The sequence below is a fragment of the Mobula birostris genome, chromosome 23 (assembly GCF_030028105.1).
Source record: "Mobula birostris isolate sMobBir1 chromosome 23, sMobBir1.hap1, whole genome shotgun sequence".
Classification (NCBI taxonomy): Eukaryota; Metazoa; Chordata; class Chondrichthyes; order Myliobatiformes; family Myliobatidae; genus Mobula; species Mobula birostris.
The window spans coordinates 47,484,170-47,506,634 of record NC_092392.1 but is presented as its reverse complement, the minus strand read 5'-3'; the positions used below and the strand labels follow the sequence as shown (position 1 = coordinate 47,506,634).

Genomic DNA, 22,465 nt, shown 5'->3' with positions numbered 1-22,465 from the left:
CCGCAAGCTGGAGGAATGGCTTAACAAAAACATTTAGAAGTGTGAAGAGAAGAACACCTGCCATATGAAACAACAACTTCCTATAATCACCTTTATTTACATTTGTTAGCAACACTTTTGTTGTGAATCTAATTTTCCCATTGAGTCTCATCAAAATCGGAGCGGGAAGCTGCTTCCATGCTTCCCACGTCATCTTTGATAAAATTCTCTAATGTATCCACTCACCTGCTCATATGATACAGTCCTAAAAAGGCTGATGTGCGATTGGTACTCAGTCCATTTCATAATTCAGAAATGCATGAATGGATGGGGGCATATTTTAGATTAAGTAAACAGAGGAGATCTGTAGAGCTTGAATATAATCAGGTTAATTTATAGAATTAGATCTTTACAACAGTAGCACATCGCAACGTGGAACCTCATTGAATATTCATTATTGGTATCTGTTACAAACGCATCAGAGTGCAAACTCCAGACACCCAAAATATGCACAAAATAACATTAGTGTTGAGCGATGGCTTCGTGAATACACAACGATTCAGAACAGAAGATTAAGTGAAAAAAAAACAGAACTGTCCTGAACTGTGTCTTAAGTGGCAGGGATATGCTTTTAACAGGGTGGCAAAGTGGAGATACGTCTCTACCAAAGGTGGTGCGAGGCACTCTTTCACTCCGCTAGGCTGCAGGTCACCCTTGGGCAAGGTGTAGTACCTGATTTACACCCCGCATGCGCCCTCCTCCCCCAACCAATCAGCGTCACATGAAGCCGTGGGAGCAGGTAATGGATGGTGGCATGAGCAGCTGGTACATATCACAAGTCCTGGTTATGCGACGAATGATGCCAGGCAGATAATTTCTGAAGAGTATTGATGATGCTGGGGTCTCCCATCTTGTAAAGATGCTGCCCAGAAGGCAGCAATGGCAAACTACTTCTGTAGGAAAATTTGCCAAGAACAATCATATTCATGGGACCATGATCGCCCATGTATTACGACACAGTGATGATGAAGATGATAGTAACACCTATAACAATGTGCCAACAGCAGGAACATTCATCTGTTGTCTTCTCCTGTGAAGTTTTACTGGGACAGAATCAGAATGTCCCACACCCAATCATTGAACTTCTGTTACTCTGTGGCTTCTGTTACCTTCTGTTACTCTGAAACCAATTATATACAGATAAAATGCTGGTGGAACTCAGCAGGCCAGGCTGCATCTGTGGAAAAGAGTACACGGTCGATCTTTCAGGCTAACACTCACAACACGTTTTGGGCTGGAACCCTTCGTCAGGACTGAAGAGGGGAGGGGCAGAGGCCCTATAAAGAAGTGGGGGGGGAGGTACCTCTAAATATTGACCGATCATTTCAACGGATGCTGCCCGATCTGCTGAGTTTCTCCAGCGTGTTGTGAGTGTTGCTTTGACCCCAGCACCTGCAGATTATTTTGTGTTTACAATGTTTCAGGCTGAAACCTTTCATTAGGAAAGGAAGGGGAGAAGTCCTTGTGAAGAGTCTTTGTCTGAAACATCGACCGTTTACTCTTTTTCATAGATGCTGCCTGGCCTGCTGAGTTCCTCCAGTAGATTGTGTGTGCGTGTTGCTTTGGATTTTCAGCATATGCAGATTTCCCCCTGCTTGTCAATTATGTACAAATTTTACTTCCTGAAGACTGGCTCTCATTTAAGTTAACCCATAATTTCATTACCCCAGAATGATCCTTAAAGTCTTCCTGGAACAAAGGAGGATATGTTAAGGATAAGCAGGGTAGTGAAAAAGTCCTTCACTGAGGACCCCCCTCCCAATTACTCACTACTATGTTTGTACATCTATGCTATCATTCCTATCATTCTCTTCTTGGATACATACTCTTAATTTAAAGAAGTCTTTAAAATGCAGCTTTGTCGTTCATAAACTTTGCTTGTTGCCTCTTTCCCTGTTGGACAACTGTGGTATACATCATATCCAATTTTTGCCCATTCAGTTTATGATAACTGAAACTATCAGATATAGTGTCACAAAGAGAAAATCTGCAGATGCTGTAAGTCCAAGCAACACACACAAAATCATGGAGGAACTCAGCAGGCCGGGTAGCGTCTATGGAAAAGAGTAAACAATCGATGTTTTGGGCTGAGACCCTTCATCAGGACTGGGAAAAAAAAGATGAGGAGTCAGAGTAAGAAACTGGAGGGAGGGGAGGTGATATTTAACCTGATCCAATGTTTCCACTGGCTGCCTCACTGCTCTGTACACAGACAGAGGCTTCATTTGTCAGGAGATCCACCTTTGGTCCTACCCACCCAGAGCAAAGCCTGCCTTTTCAGGCAGCTCGCTTACCGTGACTTGGTTGCTTGGCTGTGGGAGGACCATCTTTTTTTTTCTCTCTCTCTGTCTGTCTCTCTGTCTGTGTCTCTCTCTGTCTCTCTCTCTCTCTCTGTGTCTCTCTTTGTCTGTCTCTCTATCTCTGTGTGTGTGTCTCTCTGTTTCTGTGTCTCACTGTCTCTCTCTGTCTCTCTCTCTGTCTCTCTCTGTCTGTGCGTGTCTCTCTCTGTGCCTCTCTATCTCTGTCTCTTTCTCTCTGACTCTCTCTCTCTGACTGTGTGTCTCTCTCTGTCTGTGTGTGTGTCTCTCTCTCTGTCTCTCTGTGTGTCTCTCTCTCTGTCTCTCTCTGTCACTCTGTCTCTTTCTCTCTCTCTCCGTGTCTCTCTCTGTCACTGTCTCTCCCTGTGTCTCTCTCTGTCTGTCTCTCTGTCTCTCTCTCTCTATGTCTCACTCTCTGTCTCTCTCTCTGTCTGTCTCTGTGTCTCTGACTCTGTGTGTCTCTCTCTCTCTCTGTCTCTCTCTGTCTGTCTCTGTCTGTCTCTCTCTCTGTCTGTCTCTCTGTCCCTCTCTGTCTCTGTGTGTCTCTCTCTCTGTCTCTGTGTCTCTATCTCTCTCTCTGTCACTGCGTGTCTCTGTCTGTCTCTCTCTCTCTGTCTGTCTCTCTGTCCGTCTCTGTCTCTGTCTCTCTGTGTCTCTGTCTGTGTCTGTCTCTCTCTGTCTCTCTCTCTCTGTCTCTCTCTCCATGTCTCTGTCTGTCTATGTCTCTGTCACTGTCTCTGTCTGTCTCTCTCTCTCTGTGACTCTGTGTGTCTCTGTCTGTCTGTCTCTGTCTGTGTCTCCCTCTGTCTCTCTGTGTCTCTGTCTCTCCGTGTCTGTCTCTCTTTCTGTCTCTCTTTCTCTCTCTCTGTCTCTGTCTCTGTGTGTGTCTCTCTCTGTCTCTGTATCTCTGTATCTGTCTCTGTCTCTCTCTCTGTCTCTCTCTCTGTCTGTCTGTCTCTGTCTGTGTCTCTGTGTCTCTGTCTCTCTGTCTGTGTCTCTGTGTCTCTCTTTCTCTCTGTGTCTGTGTGTGTCTCTCTCTCTGTGTCTCTCTCTGTGTATCTGTGTCTCTGTGTCTGTCTGTCTCTGTGTGTCTCTCTCCTTGTGTCTCTCTCTCAGTCTCTCTCTGTGTCTCTGTGTCCTTGTCTCTCTGTCTCTGTGTGTCTCTCTCTCTGTCTCTGCGTCTCTGTGTGTGTCTCTCTCTCTGTGTCTCTGTCTCTCTCTGTCTCTGTCTCTCTCTTTCTCTCTGTCTCTTTCTCTCTGTCTCTTTCTCTGTGTATCTGTGTCTCTGTGTCTCTGTCTCTCTGTGTGTCTCTCTCCTTGTGTCTCTCTCTCACTGTCTCTCTCTCTCTCTCTGTCTCTCTGTGTCTCTCTCTGTCTGTCTCTCTCTGTGTCTCTCTCTCTGTCTCTGCATCTCTGTGTGTGTCTCTCTCTCTGTGTCTCTGTCTCTGTGTCTCTCTGTCTCTCTCTCTCTGTGTCTCTCTCTGTCTCCCTCTGTCTCTGTGTCTCTCTCTCTCTCTCACATCAACAATACATAGTTGCTGCTTTACTCCATCCCATAATGTGTTAACTCTTGGTTATAGTGGTCTTTCACATCTCCACAGAATCTTACTAAATTGGCATCTGTTGATTCTTTCTTTATACTCACAACTTCTGTTGTCTAATGTTTTTTTTCTATTGCTCTTTGCCCTGTAATCTGCACACATTGTATTATGTCTTCAATTGTTGCTGCCTCAGCAGGCCACTGCACTACTTTTAACACCTCTCGACTGCATTGACCCCCACCTTTGGGATCTCCAGACATGATTCAATACATTGTCCTGTCTCCTGTCCTTACTTGGGGCTGCTGTCTGTTCGGAGGATCATACATGTTCATTATCCCTGTCCACTTATTTAGAGGTACAAAGCAGCCAGACCCTTCTGGCCCAATGAAACGCACCACTCAGCAACCCACCTAATTACCCCTAGCATAATCACAGTACAACTAACTATGACCAATTAACCTACTAACGAGTATATTTTATGACTGTGGGAGGAAACCAAAGCACCGAGGGAACCCTGTGCAGTCATAGAGAGAATGCCCAAACTCCGACGCCCCTAACTAATCATGTCACACTAACCACTACGCTACCACGACACCTAATAGAGCTCTTGTGTACACCCATGGGTGACATGGTTGGAGGCTGGAGCCTGCCAGATTACCTGACTGGGATGCTGTCTTCACCAACTCGATAATCTGGTCGGCAGTCAGATTGGAAAAACGGGTGGACTGCTGTAGTTTCTGCCCATTTTGGAGGGCGACTCGCACTTTCCTTCGCTTTGTAGGGCACTGCCTCCAACCATGGCCAAAGATGCCACAGCTACAATCTCATTTGCTTTATTTTTCTGTCTACTCCAGCACTCCCTTGCTAGGTGCCCCGGTTGCTGGTGCACAGAAGTCATCCTCTGTGCCTTCATGGCTGCTAGATCTACTGCAGCCACCTTATGACCTCTCTTCCCCATCCTCTGATCTATCTACCCAGCCCATGATATTATTGTCAGGTAGGTCAATCCCACTGCTATCTCCAAGTCTAAATAATCCTGATGGCTGAGTTCAGGCCTTTCTTCAGCATTTTCAAGAAGATTCGCTGGATCTGTCCAACACTGAGTTTTCCTCATACGCTCGATATTTACACTCTGTATAATCCTTGGCAGGCTCATCAGGTCTCTGAACCACTGGCTTTGTCATTCCCTGGTTACTCTCACTGCCCCCCCACCACCAGTTGCTGCCTCACTGACCCCCCCCTCCTTAAAGCAGTGATCTCTCTCTTCATTACTGGCATTCCCACAAGTAGCCCCTGTTCCACCCCCCGCAGCCCTGAGTCCATACTGTCCCATATATTCTTAGGGCAAACGAGAGAAAATCTGCAGACACTGGCAATCCAAGCAACAAACACAAAATGGTGGAGGAACTCGGCAGACCAGGCAGCACCTTTGGAGAAGGGTATAGTTGATGTTTTGGGCCAAGACCCTTCAGCAGGACAGGAGTAAAGAAAATGAGGAGGGAGAAACACAAGGCAATAGTTAAAACTGGGAGGGGGAGATAAAGAGCCGGGAAGTTGATTGGTGAAAGAGATAGAGGGCTGGAGAAGGAAGAGTCAGACAGGAGAGGACAGAAGGCCGTGGAAGAAAGAAAAAGGAGGAAGAGCACCAGAGGGAGGTGATAAGGGGAAAAGGTGTACTCCCAGGTGTTTCAAACTCATGGGAGTGCACATCTTGTTCAACATATCATGGTCTCAGAGCATATTCTATAGAATCAAGAAAGCTGACAAACGCATTTACTTGAGGTGGCTGAAGAGAGCTGGACTATACACATTACTACAGATGCACAGTGGAGAGATTCTAACATGCTGCATCACTGCATGGTATGGAAACCTCACTGCTACGGACAGGAAGTCTCTGCTACAGGGTGGTCAAAACAGCCCAGTGCATCACTGGCACCACCCTATCTGCTATCCAGTACATATACAGCAGGGTGCCAGAAACATCATGAAAGATCCTGCTCTGTGTGGATGGCTGTCCAATTCCCATCAGGGAGGAGGCTGTGTAGTGTCCATCCCAGGACTACCAGACTCAGAAACGGTCATCTTCCCCAAGTGGCAACGCTAATCAACACCTCCGCCCGTTAACCAGACCCTTCCCCACCAATACTTCATCATTTCAAAGGTACAGTTCATTGTCAAAGCATGCACGATACAACTCCGATCTTCATCTTCTGCAGATAGTCACGAAATACAAAAAAATGTGTGTTGTCAAAAGAAAAACATCAACTCCTCCTTCCCCCCCCGACATGAAAAAAAAAACAAAACTCAGACCCAAAACCCTCGATCCCCAAAGTTCCTCCCTCGCACAAAAATCTAAGATTACCCACATGGAACATGGCAGCTGGAACATCAAAAACCCCAAGACTCCAACCTCTTCCCTTCCCTCTCACAAAAAAACAGTGATGATAATATCAAAACCCCAACCCTCTCCCTTGCAGGGGGAAAAAAAAGACATTTCCTGTCACCGACACAGTACCTTATGTACAGATACTCCTGTGTCTTGCATCACTATATGGTTCTACACTCAATGTATACAAGCTATCTTATGTACTTATATTTATTGCAGTTTTTTAATTTACTGTTGTGTCCTCCCATAGTCCCAAGGCATACCTGTTAATAGATTAATCAGTCATTGTAAATTGACCATGATTAGATAAGGATTAATTAGGGGTTGCTAGGCAGCTCAGCTCTCAGCGCTGGAAGGGCCTACTCTGCTCTGTACCTCAATAAATAAACTTCAATTTCAATTGCTTTAATCACATACTTTAACATTTAGGTTATAGTCAGATTATATACAAAACTATATGTTTAACTTGGCAGCTCATCCCAACTAGCAGAACTCCCTAGAATATTTTCTATTGGTGTCTGTTCCAAAAGCCTTTGAGTACAAACTCAAGAAATACTGTATATCCACTTTGTTAGTGATGAGGATTGGATCCATGAATATACAATTAACCAGAAGATTAAGTGATAAAACAGACCCATCCTGAACTGTGCCCTAAATGACATGGATACACCTCTAACAATGTACATCCGTTATCTTTCCCTTTGTAGTTTCAATGGGATGGTATCAGAATGTCCCACACCCAATCATTGGGTTCGCCTAGTGACAAAGTATCAGCTGGAAGCTAGCAGTCCTGATGAAGCATCTCAGCCTGAAATACCAACTGTCTAAGTTCAAAACAAATGATCAATATACATATGCCGCCATACACTAACCTGAGATTCATCTTCTTGCAATTGATACAGTGAAACATCATATAGAATCAATATTAAAATAATCCACAGATGCTGCCTGACCCGAGTTCCTCCGACAATGGTGGGTGGCGAGTTGCAAGTTAAATTATGTATAGGTTTTATTCCCTGAAGATTGGTTATGTTAGTTAATCCGTACTTATCTACGCATAACCTCCTAACTCCAGAGGGATTCCAACAGCTCTGACCCAATTGCATGAGAAACAATGCAAAAATGTTTTTCTTTAAATTTTTCAGCACCAAGGAGAACAACTCCAGCTACTTTGTGTATGTACAGCTACCATATATACACACACCAGTGTATATATTGTGGCATATTCTCTATATAAGCAAATCTCCCTTTTACACTCCAAGGCCTTTACACATTTCTTTAAATGAACCATTACTATGCATTAAAATTACACCTTGTTTCAGCTGAGAATGAACCAGTGCTTTTATATTAAGGTTTTAGAACAAGTTACCCTGCTTTGAACCCCCAAATAGATAGATAAGAATTATAGAAAGTGACCAGTATTTCACACACATCTGATGAGGCAGATGATAACTGGAGAAAGGGTAGGTCCACTCAAGGATAAACAAGGGAACATGTGCTTGGAGTCCCAAGATGCAGATGGGGTACTTTGCATCTGTAGGAGGCCATGGAGTAGTGAGGTCAGTGTGGAGTATTCTAATATGCTAGGGCATCAAGATAAAGGAGGTAGTGTGGGGTCTCTTAAAGAACATTAAGGTAGATGAGTCACCAGGGCCTGATGGGACATATCCCGGGTTACAGAGAAGAGAAGATTGCTGGGGCATTGACCAAGACATTTACATCTTCTGTAGCCAATGGTAAAGTCCTGAAGACTGGTAAGTGGCTAATGTTGTTCTTTTATTCAACCTGGGGGAAATAGGGACAACCCTGGAAACTATAGACAGGCAAGTCTCGTATCTGTGGTAGGGGAGTTACTGGAGAGGATTCTTAGGAATAAAAATCTATGAACATTTGGCCATATTAGGGACAGTTGGCACAGCTTCGTGCAGAACAAGTCTCATCTAACTAACTTGATTGAGAGCATAGGACAAAGCAGATATTGACAACGTAGATTTTAGAAAGGTATTTGACAGGGTCCCTCATGTAAGCTCAGCCAGAAAATTAAGGTGCTTGGGATCTAATTAATTGGCCTTTTGGATTCAGGATTGGCTTCCCCATGAAGACAAAGGGTAGTGGTGGACAGGAATTATTCTGGCTGGAAGTCTAACTAGTGGTGTTTAACAGGGATCTGTCCTGGACTTCTGCTGTTTATGATACATATAAATAGCCTGGATGGTAGTGTAGATGAAAGGGCTAGTAAGTTTGCAGACAGTACAAAGAATGTTAGGTGTTGTGGATAGTGTAGAGCAGAGGTTCCCAACCTGGGATCCATGGACCCCCTTTCTTAATGATAATGGTCTATGGCATAAGAAAGTTTGTGAACCCCTGGTGTAGATGATTGCCAAAGGATCAGTTGTAGATGTGGGCAAAGCAATCTTAGATGGGAGTTTAATTGAGCCAAAATATGAAATATTGCATTTTGGAAGATTAAATAAAAGGGCCAGTATATAGTTAAAGGAAGGAGCCATAAGTTTTAATGTACAGAAGGATCTTTGGGTCCAAGTCCATAGCTCCCTGATGGCTGACAAGTTGATAAGGTGGTAAAGGAAGCATATGGATTGAAAAAGCATCTAGTGCTTTCCTGGAATATATGATAAATAAACTCTTCTTGGGCTACTGGCCAAGGACAAGTATTGATTTTAACCAATGATTCAATGACAAACTGCCATCTTCATCAGGGCTGATGCCTAGGCACATCTAGTCCTAGCTATCATACCTGGCCAGATAGGGCACATGGTGGAAATCTGCATCAAGGAGCATAGGATGTGTATCCATTTGGGTTTCCTGGAGAAATCAACGGTAGCAGCCAGTGGCTTCTGGGACCGCCCGGTGAAGGAAGCCATTGAAATAAAACTAGAGGAAAGGATCTTAACAAAGACGAAGGTCTCACTCTAAGAACTGGAATTCCATTGTAAACAAGGTGGGACACCAAAAACCTGATTGGATGAGGACTAACCAATCTGGAGGGACGGCCGACAGGGGCATATATACACCACCGGACTAGACGCATCTAGGCATCATCCCTGAAGATGGCAGAATTTGTCATTAAAATGTTGCTTAAAATTGATAGCTGGTACCCCGAGAAGAGTTTGTTAGTTATTAAGCCTATGGATTATTTGTCTTTGTTATTCAAGGCATTGAGTTCAAGACAGAAGCTATATTGCAGCTTTATAAAATTCTAGTTAGGCACATCTGGTGTTTTGCATTCAGTTCTGGTCCCCGTTATAGGAAGGATGTAGAGGCTCGAGAGACAGTACAGAATTGGTTTACCATACCAAGATGCTGCCTGGGCTGGAGGGCATGTGCTGCAAAGAGAGCTTGGACAAACCTGGAGTGGAGTGGATGATGGGATAGCTGATAGAGGATTAAGATTATGAAAGGAACAGATAGAACCAACAGCCAGCATCTTTTCTCCACCCACCCCCACTCCCCAGGGTCAAAATGACTAATATTAGAGGGCACTATGCAAGGTAAGAGGTGAAAAGTTCAAAGATGTATAGGTAAAGCCATTATATAAAAAGAATGGGTTCCTAGAATGTGCCAGGGGTGGTTTAAGAGACTTAGATAAGCAGATGATGGACAAGGGCACAGATCAACACCTGGAATTGTGATATTCTGGAAATTAGTGAGAGTTAGTTGCAGGAGGGGCAGGGCTGGCAGCTCAGCATTCCAGGATTCAGTTGTTTTAGATGCAACAGAATGGGAGGGATTAAAGGAGAGTGGTGTTACTAGCCTGGGAAAATGGCAGTGAGGCATTATGGGTGAAACTGAGAAATAAAAAGAGGTATGACCACATTAAGGAGGCTATGTTACAGAACACTTAACAGTCCAAGGGATTTAGAGGAACAAATTTGCAAGAAACAAGGTTATAGTAGGCGATTTTAACTTTCCACAAATTGACTGGTGCTCCCATACTATAAAGAACTATATGGGATAGAGTTTGTCAAGTGTGTTCAGAGAAGTTTCCTTACTCAGTACATAGAAGTCCCAGTGAGAGAGTGTGCAATATTTGATCTGCTATTAGAGAATAGAACAGGGCAGGTAACAGAAGTTTGTGTATGGGAACATTTTGCATTGGTTTTAGTAAATATGCTAAAATATAGGTCTGGTCCATGGTTTGAAATTCTAAGCTGGAGTAAGGCCAAATTTAATGGTATCAGAAAGGGTCTGACAAATGTAGATTGGGACAGACTGTTTTCTAGCAAAAGTGTATTTGGTGAGTGGGAGGCCTTCAAAAGTGAATTTTTGAGAGTATAAAGCTTGTATGTGCCAGCTAGAATAAAAGATAATGACAACAGGTCTAGGCAACCTTGGTTTGAGACACTGAGACCCCGGTTAAGAAAAGGGGAACGTCGACTCAGACCATGAGAGGTCTGTGTCAGGCATTTGGTTAAGAAAAACTAGGTGCATAGTACATATAAGCAGATAGGAACAAATGAGATGCTTGTGGAGTATAAAGAATACAAAAGAACACTTAAAGAAAACAAGAGGGCTAAAAGAAAGCATGAGGTTGCCCTAGCAGACAAGGTGAAGGAGAAATCAAAAGAGATTCAACAGATATATGTTTAGAGCAAAAGGATTACAAGGGACAAAACTGGTCCTCTGGAAGATCGTAATGGTAATCCTTGTGTGGAGCCAAAAGAGATGGGGAAGATGTTAAATATTTTTTTTTACATTGTGACTGGAGGCCTGTGACAAGTGGAATGTCGCAGGGATTGGTACTGGATCTGTTGTTCATCATATCAATCTCAATGATAATGTGGTTAACTGCATCAGCAAATTTGCAGATGACACTAAGATTGGGTGTAGTGGACAGGAAGGAAAGCTATCATGGCTTGCAGTGGGATCTGGATCACCTGGAAAAATAGGCTGAAAAATGACAGATGAAATTTAATGCAGCCAAGTGTGAAACATTGCACTTCAGTAGGACCAACCAAGGTAGATCTTACACAGTGAACAGTAGGGTACTGAAGAGTGTGGTAGATCAAAGGGATCTGGGAATACAGATCCTTAATTTGTTGGACAGGTAGATAGGGTTGTAAAGAAAGATCTGGCACATTGTCTTCATAAATGAAAATATTGAATACAGGAGATGGGATGTTATGAAATTGTACAAGACATTGGTGAGGCCCGATTTGGAGTCTTGTGTGCAGTTTTTGTCACTTACCTACAGGAAAGATGTAACTAAAGTTGAAAGAGTACAAGGATGTTACCATCTGGATGACTGGAGTGAAAAGGAAAGATTGAATAAGTTAAGACTTTATCAAATCTCTTCTCAATCTTCTATATTTAAGGAATAAAGGTGTACAAAATGATAAGCAGTATAGATAAGGTAAATGCAAGCAGCTTTTCCACGGAGGTAGGGTGGGACAACAACCAGAGGTGATGGGTTAAGGGTGAAAGATGAAAAGCTTAAGGAGAACATGAGGGGAAACCTCACTCAGGTTGTGAGAGTGTGGAATGAGCTGCCAGCACGTGGTGCATGCTGGCTCGATTTCAATGTTTAAAAGAGGTTTGGATTAATACATGGATGGTTGAGGCATGGAAGGCTATGGGGTCCGGTACGGGTTGGATGGGAGTAGGCAGTTTAAATAGTTCAGCATGGAGACAGCGGGAGAATTTGAAAAGTAAGCTGATTGAGAAGGGGAAGGTCATTTCTTCGGCAGTTTGAACGGGGCACAACTGCACAAGCGTGTGAAGGTCAGCCTGTGAGACAGCGGGAGAGTTTAAAAAGCGAGCAGATTAATGGAGCGGGTGACAGAGTAGCGGGAGATAGAGTAGGAAGGCTTTGGCTCGAGAGACTTTGGCGAGCAGAGGCTGAGGACGAGCTTGCACCCAGTGAGGTAAGGCCAGGTAAGTTCCTTTAATTAATCTAATTAACTTAGAAGTAGGTAATGGAGGCAGCAGTTAGGGCAGTCGAGTGCTCCATTTGCAGTATGTGGGAAGTCAGGGCGGGCACAATTGTCCGATGACTATACCTGTAAAAGGTGCATACAACTGCAGCTCCTGACAAACCGAGTTAGGGAACTGGAGCTACAGCTGGAGACTTCGGATTATTCCTGAGGCAGAAATAGGCAGGAGTTTCAGGGAGATAGTCACCTTTAAAAGTCAGGAGACAGGTAGCTGGGTGACTGTCAGGAGAGGGAAGGGGAATAGACAGAATGAGCAGAGCACCCATGGCCATTCCCATCAACAATAAGTATACCATTTTGGATACTGTTGGTGGGGACGACCTACCAGGGACAAGTTGCAGTGGTCGTGTCTCTGGCACCGAGACTGGACCCTCAGCTCAGAAGGGAAGAAGGGAAAAGAGGACAGAAGTAGTGATAGGGGATTCGATAGCAAGGGGGACAGATAAGAGGTTCTGTGGAAAAGATCGAGAATCCTGAATGGCCTGTTGCCTCCTTGGTGCCAGGGTCCGCGATATCTCGGACCAAGTTCTCAGTATTCTCAAGAGGGAGGGTGAGCAGCCAGATGTCGTGGTCCATGTAGGGACCAATGATGTGGATAGGAAGGAGGTCGTCCTGCAAAGAGAGTTTAGGGAGTTAGCTGCAGAGTTGAAGGACAGGACCTCCAGGGTTGCAATCTCAGGATTGCTACCCACACCACGTGCTAGTGTGGCTAGAAATAAGAAGATAATGCAGCTAAATACATGGCAAAGGAGTTGGTGCAGGAGGGAGGGCTTCATGTTTCTGGACAGTTGGGCCTTGTTCCAGGGAAGGTGGGACCTGTTCTGACGGGGCGGGTTGCACCTGAACTGGAGGGGAACTAATATCCTTGCAGGAAGGTTTGCTAGTACTGCTCCGGGGGGGGTTAAACTAGATTTGCAGGAGGAGGGGAACCAGTGTTAGAGCAGATAGTGAGGTGGAGGAGGATAAAGGTCATGCAAGAACTGCAAGTATAGTGCATGGAGTAAAGCCAGATCTAACATATAAAGAGGTTTTGAGGAAAGAAGCTTGAATACATACATGGAATTATGATGTAGTGGCCATTACAGAGACTTGGCTGGCACCAGGGCAGGAATGGATTCTCAATATTCCTGGATTTCAGTGCTTTAAAAGGGATGGAGGGGGGGAGGGGAGGAGGGGTGGCATTACTGGTCAGGGATACTATTACAGCTACAGAAAGGGTTGGTAATGTAGCAGGATCCTCTTTTGAGTCAGTATGGGTGGAAGTCAGGAACAGGAAGGGAGCAGTTACTATACTGGGGGTATTCTATAGGCCCCCTGGTAGCAGCAGAGATACAGAGGAGCAGATTGGGAGGCAGATTTTGGAAAGGTGCGAAAATAACAGGGTTGTTACCATGGGTGACTTTAACTTCCCAAATATTGATTGGCACCTGATTAGTTCCAATGGTTTAGTTGGGGCAGAGTTTGTTAAGTGTGTCCAGGATGGATTCCTGTCACAGCATGTTGACAGGCCGACTAGGGGGAATGCCATACTAGATCTAGTATTAGGTAATGAACCAGGTCAGGTCACAGATCTCTCAGTGGGTGAGCATCTGGGGGACAGTGACCACCGCTCCCTGGCCTTTAGCATTATCATGGAAAACGACAGAATCGGAGAGGACAGGAAAATTTTTAAATTGGGAAAGGGGAAATTATGAGGCTATAAGGCTAGAACTTGCGGGGGTGAATTGGGATGCTGTTTTTGCAGGGAAATGTACTATGGACATGTGGTCAATGTTAAAGGATCTCTTGCAGAATGTTAGGGATAAATTTGGCCCGGTGAGGAAGATAAAGAATGGTAGGTTGAAGGAACCATGGGTGACAAGAGAGGAGGAAAATCTAGTCAGGTCGAAGATGGCAGCATACATGAGGATTAGGAAGCAAGGATCAAATGGGTCTATTGAAGAATATAGGGAAGCAAGAAAGGAGCTTAAGAAGGGGTGGAGGAGAGCAAGAAGGGGGCATGAGAAGGCCTTGGCAAGTAGGGTAAAGGCATTCTTCAATTATGTGAAGAACAAAAGAATGACAGGAGTGAAGGAAGGACCGATTAGAGATAAAGGTGGGAAGATGTGCCTGGAGGCAGTGGAAGTGAGCGAGGTCCCCAATGAATTCTTCTCTTCGGTATTCACCAATGAGAGGGAACTTGATGATGATGAGGACAATACGAGTGAGGTTGATGTTCTGGAGCATGTTGATATTAAGGGAGAGGAGGTGTTGGAGTTGTCAAAACACATTAGGACAAATAAGTCCCCGGGGCCTGACTGAATATTCCCCGGGCTGCTCCATGAGGCGAGGGAAGAGATTGTTGAGCCTCTGGCTAAGATTCTTATGTCCTCATTGTCCACGGGAATGGTACTGGAGGATTGGAGGGAGGCGAATGTTGTCCCCTTGTTCAAAAAAGGTAGTAGGGATAGTCTGGGTAATTATAGACCAGGGAGCCTTACGTCTGTGGTGGGAAAGCTGTTGGAAAAGATTCTTAGAGATAGGATCTATGGGCATTTAGGGAATCATGGTCTGATCAGGGACAGTCAGTTTGGCTTTGTGAAGGGCAGATCGTGTATAACTAGCCTGATAGATTTCTTTGAGGAGGTGACCAAGCATATAGATGAGGGTAGTGTAGTGGATGTGATCTACATGGATTTTAGTAAGGCATTTGACAAGATTCCACATGGTAGGCTTATTCAGAAAGTCAGAAGGCATGGGATCCAGGGAAGTTTGGCCAGGTGGATTCAGAATTGGCTTACCTGCAGAAAGCAGAGGGTTGTGGTGGAGGAAGTACATTCAGATTGGAGGGTTGTGACTGGTGGTGTCCCACAAGGATCGGTTCTGGGACCTCTACTTTTCATGATTTTTATTAATGACTTGGATGTGGGGGTAGAAGGATGGGTTGACAAGTTTGCAGACGACACAAACGTTAGTGGTGTTGTGGATAGTGTAGAGGATTGTCGAAGGTTGCAGAGAGACATTGATAGGATGCAGAAGTGGGCTGAGAAGTGGCAGATGGAGTTCAACCCAGAGAAGTGTGAGGTGGTACACTTTAGAAGGACAAACTCCAAGGCTGAGTGCAAAGTAAATGTCAGGATACTTGGAAGTGTGGAGGAGCAGAGGGATCTGGGGATACATGTCCACAGATCCCTGAAAGTTATCCCACAGGTAGATAGGGTAGTTAAGAAAGCTTATGGGGTGTTAGCTTTCATAAGTCGAGGGATAGAGTTTAAGAGTCGCGATGTAATGATGCAGCTCTATAAAACTCTGGTTAGGCCGTACTTGGAGTACTGTGTCCAGTTCTGGTCGCCTCACTCTAGGAAGGATGTGGAAGCATTGGAAAGGGTACAGAGGAGATTTACCAGGATGCTGCCTGGTTTACAGAGTATGCATTATGATCAGAGATTAAGGGATCTAGAGCTTTACTCTTTGGATAGGAGGATGATGAGAGGAGACATGATAGAGGTATAAAAGGTATTAAGAGGAATAGATAGAGTGGATAGCCAGTGCCTCTTCCCCAGGGCACCACTGTTCAATACAAGAGGACATGGCGTTAATGTAAGGGGTGGGAAGTTCAAGGGGGATATTAGAGGAAAGTTTTTTTACTCAGAGAGTGGTTGGTGCGTGGAATACCCTGCCTGAGTCAGTGGTGGAGGCAGATACAGTAGTGAAATTTAACAGACTAAGAGACAGGTATATGGAGGAATTTAAGGTGGGGGGTTATATGGGAGGCAGGGTTTAAGGGTCAGCACAACATTGTGGGCTGAAGGGCCTGTACTGTGCTGTACTATTCCATGTTCTATGACTGGATGGGCCAAATGGCCTGTTTCTGTGCTGTACTTTTCTATGACTATGAATTTGAAGATAATGGAAGGATATGGACATTTTGTATGCAGGACAAATTAGTTAGGCATTTAATTCTTATGTTAATTTGGGATGACATCATAGGCCAAAGGACCTGTTCCCGTGCTATACTGTTCTATGTTCTAAGATTTTCCAATGAAAACGGATAATTTATTCAGAAAGACAGCAGCCTTCCAACACAAACTTTAAAAAAATTAACCACTTATTCTTTTTTCCCCCTTTGGCCAATAATTGAAATTCATTTTTCATTACAGAAGTCAAGTCACTTTTTATTGTCATTTCGACCATAGCTGCTGGTACAGTACACAGTAAAAATGAGACAACTTTTTTCAGGACCATGGTGCTACATGAACAATACAAAAACTACACTGAACTATGTAAAAAGCAACACAAAACTACACTAGACTACAGACTTACCCATAACTGCATAAAGTGCACAAAACAGTGCAAGCATTACAATAAATTATAAGAAAGATGTCAATAAAATTGAGAGAGTACAGAGGAAGTTTACTAAAATGTTGCCTGGGTTTCATCTCCTAAGTTACAGAGAAAGGTTGAACAAGTTAGGTCTTTATTCTTTGGAGCGTAGAAGGTTGAGAGGGGACTTGATAGAGGTGTTTAAAATTATGAGGGGGATTGATAGAGTTGATGTGGATAGGCTTTTTCCATCGAGAGTGGGGGGAAGATTAAAATAAGAGGATATTAGTTGAAAATTAAAGGACAAAAGTTTAGGGGTAACATGAGGGGGAACTTCTTTACTCAGAGAGTGGTAGCTGTGTGGAATGAGCTTCCAGCAGAAGTGGTTCAGGCAGGTTCGATGTTGTCGTTTAAAGTTAAATTGGATAGATATATGGACAGGAAAAGAATGGAGGGTTATGGGCTGAGTGCAGGTCGGTGGGACTAGGTGAGAATAAGAGTTTGGCACGGACTAGAAGGGCCGAGATGGCCTGTTTCCGTGCTGTAATTGTTATATGGTTATATATGGTTAAATAATAAACAAGACAATATGCATAATAGAAGGCAATAGGTTTTAATTATAAATAAATAGAGGTGTCAGTCCAGGCTCTGGGTATTGAGGAGTCTGATGACTCTGGGGAAGAAACTGTTACATCGTCTGGTCGTGAGAGTCCGAATACTTCGGTGCCTTTTGCCAGATGGCAGGAGGGAAGAGTTCGTATGAGGGATGTGTGGGGTCCTTCATAATGCTATTTGCTTTACGGATGCAGCATGTGGTCTCTAATGGAGGGAAGAGAGACCCTGATGATCTTCTCAGCTGACCTCACTATCCGCTGCAGGGTCTTGCAATCCGAGACGGTGCAATTTCCGAACCAGGCAGTGATGCAGCTGCTCAGGATGCTCTCAACACAACCTCTGTAGAATGTGGTGAGGGAGATGGACTTTCCTCAGCCTTCATGGAAAGTAGAGATGCTGCTGGGCTTTCTTTGCTATGGAGCTGGTGTTGAGGGACCAGGTGAGATTCTCCCTCAGGTGAACACCAAGAAATTTGGTGCTCTTAATGATCTCTATGGAGGAGTCATCGATGTTCAGCGGAGCGTGGTCATTCCGTGTCCTCCTGAAGTCAACAACCATCTCTTGTTTTGTTCACATCCAGAGACAGGTTGTTGGCTCTACACAGTCGGTTAGCCGCTGCACCTCCTCTCTGTATGCTGACTCATTGCTCTTGCTGATGAGACCCACCACGGTCATGTCAGTGAACTTGATAGTATCCAAACCTAGTACATTTTACAGATTTTCACCAGCATTCATTTCGGAGTTTAATTAGGTGGCTGCTGCTTCAATACTGCAAGAACTTTTCCTCAAAGATGATACAGGGTGAATTTTCTCTCCTTCAATACAGTGGTAATTCACCTAATTTTTTACTTATTAATTAGACTGGAATTAATTTCCAATGAAGATTTGGTTTTGAACTATACTTGTTATACAGGTCTATGGTATCATTCTGATATGTTAAAGTAACCTCAGGTGAAACATTGGGGGGGGGTGGTGGTGGGGGGGGAGACAGGAGTTCTCAAACCAGGGACTTTTTAAATATCCCAGCATTCAACTTTAATTACTTCAATTACTGGTTCTAGGCAGTGTGTTCATTACAGGATAATACACCAGCAGAAAGTGTAATCACTCATGATGTGGCTGAGCACTGGATGCTTAATGCAGTTTCACAATTGGATTATGGACACTGCACTGAATATACAGATCACATGGCAATCAATTCCCACAATTCATTACCAAAGATAAATCGTGAAGACAATTCAAGCTAATCATTTCTTAGACAAGGGAGCAATTACTTACTGAAGAACTAGAACTGGAAGACACAGCTGAGGGAGAAAAATTTAGTACCACCACATGCCCACATGCCTGTCCAGGGATCAGCCTGCTACCCTGAAATGAACCAGGCCAAGCTGGAAAAAATACAGCTCAAACGTATCAACTTCACACTCTCTCCCCCCACAATATTTGAGACTTACCTCTTTATTGTGACTGAAGAAATACCTCACCAGTGTCTTGGTCCTAACTTCTAAGATTTCCCATCAAAGCATTTAAGATAAAATGACAGCTTAAATGTTACCAGTGAACAATTATTTGATGAAGTGTCAGATCACATTTTCTTGTACTATTTTACCTGTATAATATTTACATGTGCAATACTTAAAATACATTCAAGCAGATAAACTGACATTCCATACTATTAACATAAATACTGCTAATACTATTACCAAATAGTTATGGTATTACTGCATACATTTAGATGCTCTTCAACAAGTGAGACAGAACTGCCACAAATAACTCTTCATAAAAATGACAACTATTCATTCTCAGGTTGTGGATAGGTGAAGGTCGACATTGGTCTCTCCTCAGTAACCAAACAGTTATGACAAGTGTTCTATAATGTAGACGCCAGCTCTTTTTGCTGCAGCAGTTTGATACAACCTATTAGACCAGTTCTGAAGAGGGGGACATACGGGCAAGTCCAAGAGACACACATACAATACAAAAGTCTTAGGAGCTTGTAAAAAAAAATCTGTAAAGCCATGATGCTTTAAGCAATAACGAAAAGTTTTTAAATATTAAAAAATTACTATCAAGAGCAGTAAATAGTAAAAGAGTAAATCAAATCAATATTTGGTGTGATCACACTTTGCCTTAAAAACTGCATCAATTCTCCAAGGTACATTGTTGTGCAGTTTCTTAGGGAATCAGCTGGTAGGTTGTTCCAAGCATCTTTGAGAACTTGCCACAGTTCTTCTGCAGACTTCAGCTGTCTCGTTTGCTTCTGTCTCTCCAGGTAATCCCAGACAGCCTCGATGATGTTGACATCAGGGCTCTGAGGAGACCATAACATCTGAAACCATAAAAAAAATCTAGGGCAACTAAGACTTTTGCACAGTACTGTATTTCTCTTAAAATATATTAAGTCAAGCATCTGTATTTTATTAATGATCTATGAACACTTCAATGGTCATTTCTGACATTAGAATACATTTTCTTAAATTCTAATTTCTCAAAAGGTCATGGCAGCTTTGAACACCTACTTATTCAATCACAGATCACACAAGATAATTGCTCAATGCTTTATTTTTATTTGTGGATCATTAGGTCAACAGAACAAGTTAAACAATGATGAGGGCAAACATCAGGTTCATGACAATGATGAACCAACAGGATTCCAGCATGAAGTACTCCAGAAAACAGCATGATTATTAACTTATTGTACTAAATTCACAAGTTACCCCCGTCCACCATGCCCCCTTAAAGGAATTCCAATTCTGTATTTATCCCTATACACCCAAAAGTAGCAAGCATGGACTACAGCACTTGTACAAGTTATCCTTCAGTGCATCACCCTACCACTCTAACCTTGCATCAACCTCATACAAGTCTGCACAATCCTTACAGAGTGTTGACAATTGAAATGTGATTTGGATGGGTATCAGCTGAAAGGAAGGAACCCTGAACTAAAACTTCCTCTAGTCTGGACAGGTTTCTGCCAAGAGGGCACCCAGGTCGAACAGCACATTAAACAAGATTGCTAATTGGTGACAAATTAGTGTAGCAAGAAATGCCAAATACACCTTTATTAATTCATTCTTCTCATTTACATTTAGGATGCACTGTTGAAATTACCTAAAGGATCTGGCAGCTGTGCTGCAGAGGACCAAAAAAGAATAAATGCTCACATTGTTCCTTCCCCTCAACTGCAACATTCCCCCCCCCCCCCCCCACAACTTCCCTACCAAATTTATGACCAACAACATGATTACCAGAGAGGAGGCCCTAGAAATCATCCAAAAGATATTTTTTTTAATTCTGATTTGGAAGACATTTGAAAGGGTACTTGATACTTTGATTTTGCCATGCATTTAGAAAGCTTTCAATACTGTAACTATACATTAAAACAAATTTTAGTTTCTCAAATAAATAACCTAATATCCCAGGTGCAAGGAAATAAAGCCAAAATAATCTATCCTCATTGTGCAGCTGAGAGCACCAGAAGAAAGTAGCTGTCACAAACAATGCAATCTCAATATAACAAGGGAGCCAAGAGTAACATTTACAAGTGCTAACATGAAACTAACATCTTCTCTTCAGGGACATAATACCCACGGTTGCTGTGAATTTCAGTTTTTAAATTATATCTCTCCTCCAAAGGTTAATTTGTTGGAGCTTTTGCTTTGCCCTGATCCTCCACTTTTTTGATTGCTGCCTGAATAGCCTGCTGGTCACCCAGAAGTTCATGATGTTTAACAGGATGAAGGCATTCGTCAAGCTCCAAGAGGACTGGGACTCCAGTGGGCAAGGTCAAATTAACTATTTCATCATCCGGGATCCCTGGAATAAAAAGATAAAAAAACAGATTATGGAGTGGAAGCATGAAAACAGATGGATCATCCCAAGAATTCCCTGAAACAAGAGGCAAGATTAGGAATTGTATAATAGTAAATCTTCTTTGCAAAGGTTCTCTATGCGAAACAAGTACAACACCAAAAAAGGCTGTCAAGTGATATAACTGAGGCTATTTTTAGCTGCTTTTCAAACTTGGCATTGATATTCTCTTGGTCTTTGTGCAATACACATCTGCAATTAGGGCCAATTGCTCATAAAAAAAATCAGCTGTTTTCAAAAACCAAGTCCAAAGTAAAAAGGGAGAAGCTTAAATGCACAAATGTTAATACTGAAATTCAATAGTTTAATAGTCACAATCAAAAATTAAACCCATTTAGTTTCAGAAATATTTTCTGTTAAAAGTAACAAAATGAAATGCAAAGATTTATTTGCAACTATTTTGTAAATTCATGCATGGCATCTTTAACATTCAAAGTATACAGTAAGACATAACTAAAGACTAGTTCATTTTGTTCCCTCTACTGATAGTGCCGTGGAGTACACATCCAGCAGGTTTTCTCCAGATTTCCAGAATTGCAATTTTGATTTTCACCTTTTGATTTGACATACATCAAGATATTAAAGTGAATATCAAAATCTGAATTAAAGAGGAAGCTTTTGATCAAAGTGTATTCACTCTCAGGTACCAGTTACTCTCCATATAAACTCCCTGAATTTTCTCAGAAATATCCTTCTCACTTGCTCATCTGTTAATCTGTTATTCTGTACCCCAGCAGCCCAATTAGATTTTTTTTTGTTTTGGGTTACATTGTCTCAATATCATGTCAAGATTCGCTGGATTCTGGGGTTTGCAAAGTTTGCTGGATCTAATTGAGGGATTTTGGAGGTTTATATATTGAATAACAGACAAACGGGAATGAGTTACAAGCTGGATTCCAATCAAGGGCTATATGGTTAGGAAACAAGTTTCAGAGAGAATTTAATCACAGAGTTTGGGGAGGGCAAGAGACAGGGAAACATGGAAGTGATCTAATGATTTATTCTCAAATTATTGAAATAAGGACAGCAAGTTCAAGAACAAGTTTTAACCTAAACAACCATCTTAGTTGTGAGTATATCATTACATCATCTTATTTTGATTTGCGTTTAAAAGCATTTGACTCCATTTAGACTGAAGGCTGAAAGTTTTAGAGGACTACCTGACGAAGGGTCTCGGCCCAAAATGTCAACTGTACCTCTTTCTAGAGATGCTGCCTGGCCTGCTGCGTTCACCAGCAACTTTTGATGTGGGTTTATTGTACAAGAGGTCTGTTCAACAGTCTGATAACAGTGGGATAAAAAAAAATGTCCTTGAGCCTAGTGGTAGGTGCTTTCAGGCATTTATTTTCTACTCAATGGAACAGAGGAGAGAGAATGACTGGGGTGGGCGAGGTCTTTGTCTATACTTCTCACTGCCTCAGTAAAGCAACCAACATAATCAGA

At 42.9% G+C, this 22,465-nt stretch overlaps 1 protein-coding gene across 2 annotated transcripts in view; it reads right to left on the bottom strand.

The window, feature by feature from the left end:
• Window positions 1-20,351: 20,351 nt before the first annotated feature.
• bpgm (2,3-bisphosphoglycerate mutase) overlaps window positions 20,352-22,465 on the bottom strand; it is a 35,389-nt gene continuing 33,275 nt past the window's right edge. For both annotated transcript variants that reach the window (XM_072241874.1, XM_072241875.1), the window contains one exon: window positions 20,352-20,968. In XM_072241874.1, the coding sequence (XP_072097975.1) occupies window positions 20,790-20,968 (179 nt within the window). In that variant the 3' untranslated portion in view covers window positions 20,352-20,789. The remainder of the gene's footprint in view (window positions 20,969-22,465) is intronic.